The sequence below is a fragment of the Lactuca serriola genome, chromosome 7 (assembly GCF_051521515.1).
Source record: "Lactuca serriola cultivar US96UC23 chromosome 7, Lser_US96UC23_V15, whole genome shotgun sequence".
Taxonomy (NCBI): Eukaryota; Viridiplantae; Streptophyta; class Magnoliopsida; order Asterales; family Asteraceae; genus Lactuca; species Lactuca serriola.
In genome coordinates this window covers 181,182,840-181,198,114 of record NC_136414.1, presented here as the reverse complement: position 1 = coordinate 181,198,114, position 15,275 = coordinate 181,182,840, and the positions used below count along the sequence as shown (strand labels likewise).

General features: G+C 32.8%; 3 protein-coding genes across 4 annotated transcripts; 2 read left to right on the top strand and 1 right to left on the bottom strand.

Moving 5' to 3' along the window:
• Positions 1 to 4,310: 4,310 nt before the first annotated feature.
• Positions 4,311 to 6,318, top strand: LOC145061697 (Protein kinase superfamily protein). Its single transcript, XM_079009240.1, has 5 exons — positions 4,311 to 4,593; positions 4,656 to 4,994; positions 5,072 to 5,329; positions 5,890 to 6,023; positions 6,113 to 6,318. Exons 1-5 carry the CDS (start codon positions 4,455 to 4,457, stop codon positions 6,308 to 6,310), a joined length of 1,068 nt encoding a protein of 355 aa, XP_078865366.1. The 5' UTR covers positions 4,311 to 4,454; the 3' UTR covers positions 6,311 to 6,318.
• On the bottom strand, positions 6,256 to 7,525 carry FAP3 (Chalcone-flavanone isomerase family protein). Of its 2 annotated transcripts, none has more exons than XM_079009241.1 (5): positions 7,309 to 7,525; positions 7,131 to 7,232; positions 6,905 to 7,060; positions 6,611 to 6,825; positions 6,256 to 6,525 (listed from the first exon to the last, which is right to left on the bottom strand). In XM_079009241.1, exons 1-5 carry the CDS (start codon positions 7,523 to 7,525, stop codon positions 6,367 to 6,369), a joined length of 849 nt encoding a protein of 282 aa, XP_078865367.1. In that variant the 3' UTR covers positions 6,256 to 6,366. The 2 variants fall into 2 exon arrangements, with proteins under 2 accessions (XP_078865367.1, XP_078865368.1); XM_079009242.1 differs by having other exon boundaries at positions 7,131 to 7,220.
• Positions 7,526 to 8,448: 923 nt separating this feature from the next.
• Positions 8,449 to 9,027, top strand: LOC145064601 (uncharacterized). The gene has a single exon (XM_079012016.1). The coding sequence runs from the start codon at positions 8,449 to 8,451 to the stop codon at positions 9,025 to 9,027; it is 579 nt and encodes a 192-aa protein (XP_078868142.1).
• Positions 9,028 to 15,275: the final 6,248 nt, after the last annotated feature.

Sequence of the window (15,275 nt, the reverse complement as noted above, 5' to 3'; positions counted from 1 at the left end):
TGGTCTTCAAGCTCTAGGCAATTACGAAGATGTTATTGCTTTGTTTAAGTTTGTAGACAAACACATGGAAATCAGAGTTTACACAAACCATGAGACATCATATTTGTCTAAGTGTGTTATTGAAAAATTTGAGATTCCTAATGCATGTGACAATTCCAAAAACTATTATTCTCAATAGTCATTTTAATGGTGAAAGTATTGGTATTTTGGTAGTGGTTTGGTAATTCTATTCGTAACGATTCTGATGAAGGGAAGAAAAATGCAATCATGAAAGTCAAGGAGGTTTGAAGCTTGCTTATGTTTGATATTGTTGTTTTAACTTGGTTGTTTATTGTACTTTGTTAATGGTCTGTAGGTTAAGTTTACAATGGTTGAAGGGTTTACTATGTCTTATGTTATGTAACTTTTAAATGAAAATGCATAATTGATGTTTTGGTTAATGAAATTTTATATAAAGTCGTTATCGTTATTGTAATGCCCACTATTGTGTTGCAAATTGCCATGGTTATGATAGGCTTAGTTCATGGTTTCTCGGTTGGCAATTGATTCTTGTTTGCTAGTTTACACATTTACATCAATTGGTACGAGTGACCATTTACAATGATGCGTATTGTATGCGTTTGTTTTTAGGTGATATATGTTCGTTTAATTTATGAATTCACAACAATTGTCTTGGTTATAATATGTATATTCTTAGTTCATGGATTACCAATTAGCATGCTTTTATCCAATGGTCATGGTATGTTTAGTTCATTTATTGCTAGTTGGGAATTGGTATTTATATAGTTAGTTCATGTATTGCCAAAATTGTTGCATTTTCCTAATGTTGTAGGTATTTATGTGTGTTCCTAGTGTTTTTGTATGAACTAAATTTATTGTCAATTATGCTACTTTTGTGTGCATTCTAGGTTATGTGTATTTTTGGTGTTTGTGTGTTATTGATCCTTTATGTTATCAAAGACGAGTAACATGATGAATGATGAAGAAGGAAAAAAAAAGATCAACAAGGAGATATAAAATGACCAAAATACCTTAATGTGAGATGCAATCTTAACGGTGGTTAGCCTAGAGGACTAAAGATGTAACAAGAATATAATATAGGGACTAAAACTGCAACAAATCAATCTCGTGGACTACACCTATAGGATTTTGGAAAACACAAAAACCATTTCTATAATTTACTTTTTAGTTTTACTTTCATATTGATCATCTATCTTCATCATCTAACTCTATAGTTTATGACTTTAGTATTTGTTCTTTCATTTTTATAGTTTTCAAAATTAAATAACTTATTAAAAAAAAGTAAATTCAAATAGATTAACCGATTTCATATCAAATCAGCAGCTTCTAATCTAGTTTATTTAATTAAATAAAATGATTGAACTGATCCATTTAATCCAATTGGTTGAAAGTAACAATTATTTTTAATTGAATCGATGGAATTAAGTGGATATTTAATTGACAAAAAAGCCCATGAATCTTGCTGCAAATATAAATTTCCACCCAACTTCTACCAAAAACAACAGCTGTTGTATGTGTGTAAGCAATAAGCTTTTCACATGTGTCCGTCCAATCCCACTTCCTTTTCTGGAAGCTTTTCACATGCCTCCAATCCCCTTTCCTTTTTTGGTAGAAAGTAAGGCATTGTACTATTATTCTTTCTTTTCTTTATCTAATTTTAAATGCTTTTTGTTCAGAAAAATATTATACGCATAAATATTGACTATTCTATTTTTCTATAGTAGTGGATAAGATTTTTTTTTTCTTTGACTATTTTAAATGACAACAAATTTATAAATATTTAAATAAAAGAATTCGGTAATTGCTTGAAATCTAAATTCTAAATAATAGCGTTCATGAATTAAGATCAAATCCAATTTATCACTCTTCAAATTCTGGCTTTACTCCATCTGTGTGGTTATGGTGGTTCGTCTGCTGTGACACCAGGACATGAGGCATAGCCTTATGTTTGTAACGAGAATTAGTCTGTACGTGAAAGCTGACCCGAAACCCTCGTTAGGAAAGTTACCTTTTTAAAAAAAAATTAAGATCAAAGTTTTTTCTTATGAATTTGTTATATAGCAAATAATGAAGGCTTATTGGAATTTGATATGAGCTATGATTTTTTACGTAATATTAATTAAAATATGTTTAATATAATATGTATGTACTATTTACCAATATCTATGTTGAATAATTACAAGTTCATAAATATAAAACGCTTAGATAATTCTTTTTTAGGGAAATGGATGACACACTTTGGCAAATGATATTGAAAGGAAAAATAAAGAAATAGGTAAATTTATAAGATGCACCACCTAACAGCTAGACTCTTATTTCTCTATTTTTGTTATCAGGTTGTTAATTTTGCAATAAGAAAAAAAAATATAGTTATAATGATATGTGGTTTGCAATCATTTTTCACAAAATAAACATAAATATCACAGTGAAATTCCTACAAAATCACTTTTGCTACAAAATTGAGTTGTTGAATGGTCATCGTGAAAGGAAATTGATAGAAATAAGAAAGAAAGGAGAATTGGTGTTTTTAAGTTTTCGGAAAAGAAGGAAGCATAAAGAAATGAAATCTAAGGAAAACTTTCCCTAACTTTCATTGAAGGTTTTGGAAAACAAAAACAAAATGTTATATATATATATATATATATATATATATATATATATATATATATATATATATATATATATATATATATATATATATATATATATATATATATATATATATATATATATATATATATATATATAAAAGGTTGGGTTCAATAATGAACCATTTTAAACCTTAGAACCAAGAAACTAATATTTTCTCAATTTTTATAGTAATTTTTCATCAAAAAAAACCTAAAAATATAAATATTCATAACTTTTTATCCTCCATTTATTGATATCAAATTTAATAAAAAAAATGATATGTTCAGATTCACACTGTGAATCTATGTAGATTCACACTATGAATTTGTGTAGAATCATACAGTGAATTTATACAAAATTAATGATTTATAAACAGATAAAATAAATAACAAAAAAAAATATCAAATTTGATATCAATGGAAAGATAAAAAGTTATGAGTTTCTATATTTTTAGAATTTTTTTCGATAAATAATAAGATCTAAAACTTTGAAAAAACAATGGTTCCTTGGTTCTATGGTTTAAAATGGTTTTTTATTGAACTTCTCTTTTGTTGAACCTCTCTCTCTCTCTCTCTCTCTCTCTCTATATATATATATATATATATATATATATATATATATATATATATATATATATATATATATATATTAAATTTTTTCTAATTCGAAAACACAATACAATTTTCTTGCACTTTCTTTTCTCTTCTTTTCTCTTTTTACCTTCTTTCATATTCTTTTCTTTTTCTTTGCTAAAACTCAAAAATAACATAAAACATATGTTTGTAATGCTAATATTCTTTTTTCTTGGCTTATACTTAATTGCCCCTAAAAGCTAAAACCCAAAAGTATTTTTAAAATTTAAGTTGAGCTTTAGACATTAGTGCAATGGATATGTAAATGTATTTATATTGATATTTAAATTCTATTTTGTATTAATAATATAATTAATAAACATGATTTTTATTGTTAATTAAACATCAATGAAATTAGAATCATGCAACTATACTCTAATCGATGTATTCTTATTTTTGTCTTCAAAATTTTTAGTAATGTACTGTTAAAAGAAATTTTTGATCAAAAATCTTTTACAATTGAAGGTTCTATGCGACTGCACCATCCGCACACCTCAAAACTATTACCGGTAAATACATAGTGAAAAAGAAATAATTTTATAGAAAGACATCATATGTTCAAAATAACGTTTTAACAAATAATTTATATAAAATTTTGTTTTAACTATATAAATAATCAATACTGATATACATTATGAAAACCCACTTAAAATAATATAAAAGTGATCTTTCTTTTTTGTGTATTAATGAAATTTATTATAGCTGATAAGTTAAATAAATTAATAACTACATGTCTATTGATAAGTCTTTAAGATGTTTATAAATAGTATGAAAAACTTTATAAAATATAAAGGTTTATATATCAATAATACAACATAACAAATGATAATAATATGACAATACTACGAACCTTTCATGCTTATTATTTAAAAACAGTGAACTGTAGTTTAATTTGTCTGGTCTCACTCCTTTACAACATACCATTTGCAACAATTGACAAAAGTCAAAGAAATTGATGTCTACAAATATTTTAATCTGCATGTGAAAAGTGATATGTAAAGCGACCCTTTAAAGACATGCTAGTCGCTTAATTGCCTCACACATCATCTCACAGTCTCATTCAGTCTCATTCATGACTCATTCAGTTGGTGTACGAAACTACTAATTTCAAATTCAATCTTCATATTCATCTTCATCTTCATCTTCCATTCTTTCAAGTTTCAAGACGCCATGACTACTAACACTAGGTTTCTGGGTTTATACATCACCATCTGTGTATTAGCTTTCATCATCTCAAAGATCACCATAGCTGTCCTCTGCTATCGCCGATGGCAGAAAAAACAGTTCGTCATCCAAGACACCTTTTCTGGTACGTTTTTCTTCTGTGTTTCTGTTGATTTTTTCTGTTTCGATTTTGACCTAATTTCACAGGTGGAAAGCTGGTACTGTTCAGATCACCCAAGATAAAAACCCTAAAATCGAATGTGTTCCTGAAGAAGACGATGAAACTCACCAACAAGGATCGAATCGGATCCGGAGGTTACGGAATGGTTTACAAATTAACAATTAACGATTCAACGTCTTTTGCTGTGAAAAAGCTACGAAAAGAAACAGCAGAACACGATCGAGGATTTGAGAGAGAATTGGAAGCAATGGGAGATATAAAGCATCGTAATATCGTTACTCTTTATGGTTATTACAGCGCCCCCAATTTCAATCTCCTCGTCTACGAGTTAATGCCTAATGGAAGCTTGGACGTCGTTCTTCATGGTATGAATTTCTACAGTTTTGACTTTTTAAGTTTGATAATTTTGACTTTAAAAGTCAAACTGTTAACGTTATTACAGGAAGAACAATGGAGAAGATGATTGTTCTAGATTGGGATGCTAGATACAAGATTGCATTAGGTGCTGCAAGGGGAATATCATATCTTCATCATGATTGTATCCCTCATATCATTCATAGAGACATCAAATCAAGCAATATTTTGTTGGATGAAAACATGGAAGCTAGGGTTTCTGATTTTGGGTTAGCTACTTTGATGGATCAAGACAAGACCCACGTGTCCACTTTAGTAGCCGGTACTTTCGGTTACTTAGCCCCCGGTATGACCTCACTACTCCATAATAAAAACTTTATTGTCATTGTCAGCATTCCATACCTCAACCTCAGCTAGACAATGTCTCATCTCTCTCCACATAAACCTCAACTAGATATGAGTCTCATCTGTCTCCACATGTTTCATACATCAGCTAGACACTGTCTCATCTGTCTCCACATATCATATATCATAATCATTGGTTAGACATCTCTACATATCATATATCATAATCATTGGTTAGACAGACATGGTCTCATCAGTCTTTATATATAACATATACCTAATATGGTTTCATACACAATCATTGGCTAGACACAGTCTTATCTATCTGTATAAATGGTTTGTACGCAATAATTGGTTAGACACAGTCTTATTTGTCTGTATAAATGGTTTATACACAATAATTTGCTAGACACAGTCTTATATGTCTGTATAAATGGTTTGTAATGAATAATTGGCTAGACACAGTCTTATCTGTCTGTATAAATGGTTTGTACGCAATTATTGGCTAGACACAGTCTTATCTGTCTATATAAATGGTCTATATAAATGGTTTGTTTTCAGAATATTTTGATACGGGAAGAGCGACAACGAAAGGGGATGTATATAGTTTTGGTGTTGTTTTACTTGAGCTTTTAACCGGGAGAAAACCTACGGATGAATCATTTATCGAGGAGGGGACCCGCCTTGTGACGTGGGTAAGTCTTTAAAGTCAAAGCTTTGACCTTTTTTCTAGGGGTTTGATTTTTGAGTGATGTATTAATTGCAAAATATGATGTTGTGACAGGTTAAAACAGTTGTTGAAGACAAGAAAGAAGAATATGTTCTTGATGAAAGATTAGAGTGTTATCATGTGGATGAAATTAACCATGTATTTAATATAGCGTTAATGTGTTTAGAAACCGAGCCTTCTAAAAGACCAAATATGTCTGAAGTTGTAAAGATGCTAGAAAAGATTAAAACCGATCAAATTACATGTTCATAAATCATAAATTCGTAACTCTTTTTTTGGAAAGCATAAAGATGTAATTTTTTTCATGTTTATATAAGTATCGAAGCTAAGCCATTGCTAATTGAAGCTTTTAAGGAAGGAGAAACGGGGTCACGTCCGAAGAACACATCAAAAAGAGATCGTGTCACGTTTTCTGATTCGATTGTAGCTTCTGAAGTCGATGGAATCCCTTCATATGATAGATGAATCTGTTCATGACATCATTTTATTTAAGTTGATCGATTATAATAATCAAAATTAGCGATTTTTCATCAAATAGACGTAGAAACGAACCAGAATTTTGGAGGAATCGAGCCATGTTAAGAAGATGAAGGTTCCTTTCTTCAATGGCCGATTTTGAAAGATACCACGGAAATCGGAGAGAGCGGTTTCATCGATGGCGTTTGGTGATTTGATTCGTGGTGAAATGGCGTCGTTCAAGGCGTCCCAGAAGGTTTTTCCGTCGACGTCTCTGACAAGAACGATCTGTAGCGATTTCTCTAATGGAGCTTCATTTCATGGAAATCCTTGATCCTGTGAGTATTTTACGATTTTCACAAAGGTTAACGTAAGAAAACTGTGATTTACCTTGATAGATTAAGTCGAATAGAGACGAATCGTCTTGGATCTGAGCTGATGTTCGTCCTTTCCATGCGTCTAACTTATCGATGATTTTAGGGTTTATGTATAGCCCTGCGGCGTACACCTTAACTCCGATTATCGCAAAAACCTTTTCTCGAAACCCTAGAGAGATTAAGCTTTAAGAGAGAGTGAGAGTTGAATATTTGCAAAAACTCAGAATTAGGGCATGAACCTGTTCCAATCAAAGAAAGCGAGCTCGAGCAACCAGGAAGATTCAACAATGTCGGAAATTTGACATTCGTAGCAGGCTCTTCAGCGTAATCTGATGCAAATTCTATGATTTTACAGAGTAAGAAGCTTATGGAGAAGAAAGATACAATGATCAAAGTATGAAATTGGGGTAATTCAACCTGAAGAAGAAGAAGCAGCGGCCTTGATGGAGAAGAAAGGAGGGTTGGTAGGGATGAACAGGGAGAAATTGAAATTGAAATTGTTTGATTTTCTTTCTGGAAAACGGATTCTGTTTCTAGGGTTTGAAATTGAATGTGGGGATCCGAAATTGTTATGGGGAAGAGGAAGAAGAGAAACTGATCTGGGAAATGCTCCAATTCCTGTTGCAACTATCATCTCTTTGAGTGTTCTTGAATTAGTAAAAAAGCGAACTTCAAACCTCTTTGATTCTATCTACTTCACTGGGCCCAGATGCATGAAGCATGATGTGGATAACTTTAATTGGATATTTGTGATTATGATTTTCTGATTTTTGTTTTGATTTTTCTTTAAGCCCTACCATAAAAAGAACAAAATGTCATCAAACGATAGTGTAATTGTTAAATGAAACAGGGGAAATGATCTGCTTTTAACAGAAATTTGAAATTTGCTCAAGATTGTATTTCGAGGATTGAATTATATAGGTTACATTTGAAAATCTACAAGGTAAGTTCTTTGGAATTTGTAAATATGAGAAGTCCAATTTGTTATTGTTGGAAAAACAATGATAATTCTTTTGGAAATTTTTGTTGTTGGTTTTCAAGAATCGTGTCTATCTTCTGTTCGTGTTGAAATCGCTAAATCGCTGATTGGTAGGGAATTCGGATGGTGGTTTTGAATTTGTGGAAGCGGTCAGTAAGTAGATCAGGAGGACTTATGACTTTTTGGGACATAAGTGTATTCCAATTTACTGGCTTTATAAAATCCTGGAGTTTTTTTTGGCTATAATTGGACATTGGGTAGGAACCACCGGAGAAACTATCTTTGTAAACGTATATGCTCTGCAGGCTCCTCGTGAAAAAAAGTATTATGGTCAAAACTCTTAAATTTAATGGCTTCGAGAGCCCATAGCTGGTTATTTTTGGAGACTTCAATGTGGTTAGAAGACCTGAGGAGAGGATAAATTCTTAATTTTGTTCAAGTATTGCTGCAACTTTTAATAAGTTCGTTAGAGATGCGGGGCTTCTTGAATTAAACATGGGGGCAGAAAATTCACTTATTTCAGCGATGTTGGATGCAAACTTAGTAAACTTGACCGATTTTTAGTCTGTCCAAACTTCATGTCTGCCTTTACTTCCGCTTCTATAGTTGCACTGCCAAGAGAACATTCAGATCATTCCCCAATCCTTCTTAGGACTAAGGTTGCAAATTTTGGGCCTCGTCCATTCAGATTATTCAACTTTTGGTTGCTTCGTGATGATTTTGATGGTATTATTAGATTGACATGGAGTGATTACATTGGTGTTGGTGCCCCCGATAGATACTTTTCTAATAAGCTAAAAGTTGTCAAAGAGGCTATCAGGAATTGGAGGCGGGTGGAGTTTGACAAAGAAAATAGAAAACTTCGCGAGCTGAAAGATTTGGTCAATAACATTGAACTAGTTGCTGAGAATAAACCGCTCACAAATGTTGAAATTGAGGAAAGAAGATTAAACAAACAACGTATTCTTGATTTGGAGAAATTTGCCAAACTTGACTTGATTCAAAAAGCGAAAATCAAGTGGGTGTGTGATGGAGATGAGAATTATTGGTTTTTTCATAACTACTTAAAAATCAAAAATAGGAAATGCCATATTCATGGCCTCATGATAAATGGTATTTGGACCACTGATGTAGATGCGATAAAAAAGAAGGCATGAGAATTTTTCACTAAAAAATTTCATGAAGAATGTCATGAGAGACCGTTATTCCTTAATGAAAAATTTCTTAAACTTTCGGATGCAGGCAAGTGTTTTCTCTAAAACCCATTTGATGTTAAGGAGATAAAAGAGGCAATTTGGAGTTGCGGTAATGATAAAGCCCCCGGGTCTGATGGTTTTACCTTTAAATTTATTAAATATAGGGAGATCATGAAAGGAGATATTATGCAATTTGTCAAGCATTTTGAAAAGTATGGTTTTTTCTCTAGGGGAAGCAAATCTTCTTTCATTTCCTTGTTGCCAAAGGTTAAAGATCCTCTCACGCTTCATGAATTTCGTCCCATAAGCTTAATTGGGTGTGTCTACAAAATTATTGCCAAAACTCTTGCCGAAAGAATTAAGAGAGTTATTGGATCAGTGATTGGGGAAGTTCAAATTGCTTTCATTGAAGGGTGAAGCATTCTTGATGGGCCGATGATTGCAAATGAGTTATGTTCTTGGGCTAAAAAATCTAAAGGAAAACATTCATTTTCAAAGTCGGTTTTGACAAAGCTTTTGATTCTATTAATTGGAAATATTTGGAATCGATCATGAAACAAATGGGATTTGGAGATAAATGGGTATTTTGGATAAAAGGCTCTCTCATCTTCTCGGGCATCTATTCTCCTAAATGGCTCTGCCACTAAAGAGTTTCCAATTACAAAAGGGGTTTGGCAAGGGGATCCTCTATCTCCTTTCTTGTTTATAATTGTTATGGGAAGGATTAAATGTCGCCATGTGTTCGGCTTGCGACCATTCTTTATTTCATGGGGCTGAAATGCCTAACAGAGGCCCTATGATTTCTCATTTGTTTTACGCCGATGACGCCATGTTTATTGGAGATTGGACAAGCTCTAACTTCATAAACTTGGCAAGAATTTTAAGATGCTTTCATGCATCTGCGAGGCTTAAAGTCAATTTTTACAAATCCAAAGTTTATGGCATTGGAGTTTCGGAGAATGAAATTGCTAGTTGCGCTAGAATTCTCGGTTATGAGGCGGCCTCTCTTCCTTTTAAATATCTTGGAGTCCCTGTCGGAGCAAATATGTCCCAAAAAAGGAGTTGGCAACCCGTCATTGATCGTGTTCAAAATAAACTTTCTTTATGGAAAGCTAAAACTTTATCCTTTGGCGGTCGCCTAACTTTGGTTAAAGCTGTGTTGGGCAGTCTCTGTCTTTTTTTATTTTTCCATTTTTAAAGCCCCAATTTCCATTATTGATAACCTCGAGAAACTGAGAAGACGGTTCTTAATTCTTATGGGGGGGGGGGGGGGGGATGAAGAAAAACAAAAAATCAATTGGGTCGTTTGGAAGGTGGTGTTTGGGCCAAAATCGTCTGGTGGGCTCGGAGTTGGATCCTTGGCCATGCTTAACTGGGCCCTCCTGACAAAATGGATATGGAGGTTTAAAACGGAAAATGACTCTCTTTGGAGGCAAGTGATTGGTAGTATTCATAGATGTGAAAGGAAGTCTATTCACTCTTGGGCTAAAAAATCTCTCTTGGGTACTTGGAGTAGTATCGTCAATGTCTTCTCAACACTTGGCAATATTGATATTGATGTTTTAGATATTTTTGAATTTTAGGTGGGGTACGGAAAGAAAATTTTGTTTTGGCTAGATGATTGGCTAAAGAACGAGACTTTTGTAGTGAAATTCCCTTCTTTATAGGCGTTAGACAAGAGGAAAACTTGCCTTTTAGGTGACAGATGCGTGAATGACGCTTTCTCATAGGCTTGGAAGCGAAAACCCAACAATTCTCAGGAGCTGTTGGAATTGAAATCTATTTTGGATGTTACAATGATGGTTGTGAGATCCAATGGGCCTGACACTTGGAGATCAAGGTTACCTATCGATGGCTCTTTCCGTGTATGCGATCTTAGGGCCCTCATTGACAGTAAATTGACTATCCCGATAAATAACCCCATGGTTTGGCTTCACTTAGTTCCTATCAAGTGCATTATTTTGTTTGGAGGGCTTGTATGGGGCGTATTCCTACTGCAGTGGCGCTTTCCAGGAGAGGTATCAGCACGTCTTCTATTTCCTGTCAAATGTGCTTTAGTGGTGTGGACACTGGGGATCATATTCTCTTGGATTGTCCAATTGCTTTTGATTCCCTATGCTGGATTTTCAATTGGTGTGACATTTCTATTCAAAGGCTCATTTCGATTTCAAATTTTGTTAATTTTGCTGCCACATGGGGGAACTGTCCAAAAAAGAGAAAAATATTTCTTGCTATCTGCAATGGGTTTCTATGGTGTATATGGGAAGCAAGGAACGACGTTTGGTTTAACAGAACCCAAGTGAACTCTTCAAAGTTGGCGAATAATGTGATTTCTATGGTTTTTAGTTGGTTGAAATATAGGGGTAATTTTGGAGACTGTAGATGGGAATGTTGGGGTTGTTCCCCTTTTGACATTTTGTAAGTTTTGTTTTGTTTTTTCTTTTGTGCCCAGTTTTTTTCCTTTAGGCCGTGGTTTTAATAATATCCGCCGGTTCCAAAAAAAATACAAATGAAGTCTATAATAACAGCCACGTTATAGACACTCTAATTCGTTATTTAGCCTAATATTAGTGGACTTTTCAAGGACACAAATTTGATTTTTGTTAGGCCTTCGTATCAGCCTCTTTATTCGACTTTTCATGAGCCTATAAACAATAAACTAAGACAACATTCCAGACTATTCAATTTTCCAATATATAACATTATTATACATATTAAATGTGGATGCAGGCATGCAACTTGTGAACAGTGTCGGTATCCAACCGTGTTATTCTTGGCTTGGCTCGATTTTAGTTGGTTTTCCTTGGCTTCATTTTTCAACTAGATGTGTGTTTGCTTTTCAGTTGTGCTTCGTGTGTTTCTTTTACTAGGTACATGGTGAACTTTTATTTTCTCTACCTGATTTTTGTTGGGGATGACAATCTCCTCCACAATTTTGCGTCACCGAAGAATCCTTCTCCAACTATTATAATCCTCGAATCTCTGTCAGATTCTGTTTTGCTCTCATTCATGGAGGTTTTTAATCAGATTCCATCACCGTTGTTACCCTCCAATGCATCCGTTCAACAAACCCTCGAATTTCTGTCGGCGACAAAGTGGTGTAGAAGCGAACATCTCCTTCGACAAAAAGACAACCCTAAGTATTAATTTAATCAAATCAAAGGTCAATTAATCGGTAAGTATTATACATATTAAATTTGGATCTCCAAATTTCCCTAAGGTAATGTCTACAAAATGTTTTCCTTTTCATTGCTTCTTTGACTTTGTGTGTTCATCATTGATTTTGTGTTACCTACCAATCAACCTCTCTACCCCCATTTTCTCAATTAGATTCTAACTCGGATATGTTGTCGTTTTTTTTGTTCCTTTCTGTTGTGATGAAGTTGTGGTACATCTCAAAGAGGTTGCATTGAACAAGGAGTCGAACACTAATTTCGGTTGACGATTATGGATTCCTCAATTGTTTTTCTCCCTTCTATACATGTTCTTGTCTTTTTAATCGTCTTTTGAGTTTTGAATAATTACACCTTCTTTAAGTGCATTCATTTTACATGAATATTCACTAATACACCTTCGACTTCCTAATTTCCCAAATATGATTGGTGCTTAAACGAAGATGATGAAAGAGGATGTGAATTGAAACTAAACTTGTTGGCTAATATAACAAATTGCGTGTTTTCTCTTTCCCTGTTTTGATTTTGTTCTTAGATTAATACATTCTTTTTCTTTTTTAAAGTTTTAATCATATGTGTGACTTCTTCCTAAAGAAGTTGGATTCGGGGGTAAACCTAATTCTAAGATCACTCTTCCTTCTGTTGGGGTTTTTTTGTTCAAAATAAGTTTCAAAAACAAGAGATTTAGCAATGGAAGACTTGAATATTTTGATCAACATAAAACTAGTTTATAACCCACCAAAGATCTTCTTGCATGGTTTGAAAAAAATAACAAACAAAGAAAAAAAAGAAGATAACAACCTTTGTAGTCTTTTAATCCTCAGGAGGGCTTAGAGGTTGTAGAAGAATAAATAAACATTTGATACACCAATAATAATCCAACTTGATTTAAGATGCTAGTCTTGTAAAACTCTTAAACTCTTAAGCTTTAAGCTCATATCAAGATAAGAACTTCAAGAGAGCATTAAGAAGCAAGTTTTTTTTTCAAGAGATAAACAAGAGAGAGAGAGAGAGGGAGAGTGATGCATGGTACATTTTTTTACTAGTTCAAACAAAAACTAAATGCTAGTCTTTTAATCAACTAAAGCAAGGTCTTTAGATATTGAATCTTGGTGTTTAAGGACACCATGTTCCTAGCAATGTAAGTCTACTAAAGCAAGAGCATGACTTTATGAATAAATTAATACAAACATGTTGCAACTAGCTTTTTCTTGTCCCCTCTTTTATTCATGTTTTTATAAGAAAAGGGAAAGAAAATTTTTTTATAAAAAAAGCCTTTCATTCTTTTATAACTTATAAACTTTAACCTTTTGGAAAAATACAAAAGTTCATATGGTCCAAAATGTTGTACATGACTTAATAAATCATATCATACGATATATTATGTTACTTGCTAATGAAAATTATTATTTCCAAGATAAAAATAATTTTCAATTAATTATAAGAGCTTATCGAATATTTATTAAACTCAATTTCTAATAAATAATCAATTGTTTCAAGTTGTTGTTAATGTGACCTATTAGTATCATATGTTAATTAACAATATCATTTTAATATAACTCTTGAGCATACAAGATCTTTCAATCTCCCACTTACACAAGACTCATATTAGATTGATATAGACGGTGGTGAACGTCTAGCAATATTTCACTGCCCCCAACAACATACAAATTTGTGCCATTCTATCAACATCCGATTCACCAGAAGTTCAAAGCTATAATTGGTGTATTAAGTAAGTTATCATTTATCCCTTTGTCACATACATCTTGTTGAACATGAGATACATATCGCAATCAGTCTCATTTAGTGTTCAAATTTTGTTAAGGCGCCTTAGATGTCTAACTCTCAACACATAAGAGGAACAAATCTCATCTTGACTACATAAGCTTCTTGCATGGTTCGCACCATACCTGAAAATGGCTTTTATAACTGTCCGGTTAAGATCAACATTTGACCATATCTAAGCACAACACTCCCTACACTTAAGTCCCACTATGTATCTCATGTGTTAAGGATACAAAGATAGTACCTTTTAATCAAGTACCACCCATGATAACAATCCATGAGGTGGTATTGATGCAGGTCAATTTAATACCAATTCTTTGACAAGTACCTATGAATCTTGGTTACAACCACTTGCCTACTTTCAACTGGTGAGAGTCAACCAATCCAATTCATATTAGTCTTAATCCATAATTGCTCCCACAATTATAACCGACTATGAACTTTTATAATAATAAGATTATCCATGGATTAAACATGTTAATATAAAACACAACAAGTATTAATGTGATGATCATATCCCAAAATATCAAAATAATATATAATAGTTGTTGTTACAATGTTCCAATATCCAAATACTAAATCCAAATCAAAATCCAAATTCTACAATAATAAAGTCTTAAAGTTGAAGTATAAACATTCATACTTAGCTCAAAACAAGGACTTTATCAATGGTTCTGACCAATTTCAATTTGTGTGAATTATGCGAATATTATAATCTCCATATTTGACTTTACTCTAAGTACACTGAAATATCTTGGAGAACATGATTGGTCTTCTTTCATGGAATAGAGTCTCTTAGCCTAATTAAGTATACTCTCAAAGCCACAAAGATTTCTATGTGATCCTTGAATGACAGAAATCAACATAGTTTTTCAATGAACTCATTCATCTAATTATATTTGATTTCAACTTCTAAAGTAGTGTACTCTTATTTTGTAGTATAGTGTGTCATTATGGGTTGCTTGTACCTTATTCCAACTAAACTTATCTCATATAAATTCTCTTAGTTCTTCTTCAGTACTCTTAGAATGTTCTTACAGTCATCCAGTGACTTACCCATGTATCCAATTGGTATCTTATGATATGATCACATACCATGTCTTATGCATAATATGGTGTAAATGAGAATTTTATTTGTCAAGCAAATGTAATACAAATCATTTTATCTAGCTCAAACCTATGAGCTAGGTCCTTTCAGGCTAGCTCAAACTTAGTGCTATGTGATAATGCCAAGATTCTTCCAAAATTTTA

What these genes read in the sequence shown, in the direction of transcription:
- LOC145061697 (XM_079009240.1), top strand. Translation starts at nt 4,455, where the DNA reads ATGACTACTAACACTAGGTTTCTGGGTTTATACATCACCATCTGTGTA. An exon ending in CATCCAAGACACCTTTTCTG is followed by an intron (nt 4,594 to 4,655) that starts GTACGTTTTTCT and finishes CTAATTTCACAG; the next exon opens with GTGGAAAGCTGGTACTGTTC. An exon ending in GGACCCGCCTTGTGACGTGG is followed by an intron (nt 6,024 to 6,112) that starts GTAAGTCTTTAA and finishes ATGTTGTGACAG; the next exon opens with GTTAAAACAGTTGTTGAAGA.
- FAP3 (XM_079009241.1), bottom strand. Translation starts at nt 7,525, where the DNA reads ATGATAGTTGCAACAGGAATTGGAGCATTTCCCAGATCAGTTTCTCTT. An exon ending in GCTTTCTTTGATTGGAACAG is followed by an intron (nt 7,061 to 7,130) that starts GTTCATGCCCTA and finishes TAATCTCTCTAG; the next exon opens with GGTTTCGAGAAAAGGTTTTT. An exon ending in TCGATTCCTCCAAAATTCTG is followed by an intron (nt 6,526 to 6,610) that starts GTTCGTTTCTAC and finishes TGTCATGAACAG; the next exon opens with ATTCATCTATCATATGAAGG.
- LOC145064601 (XM_079012016.1), top strand. Translation starts at nt 8,449, where the DNA reads ATGTCTGCCTTTACTTCCGCTTCTATAGTTGCACTGCCAAGAGAACAT.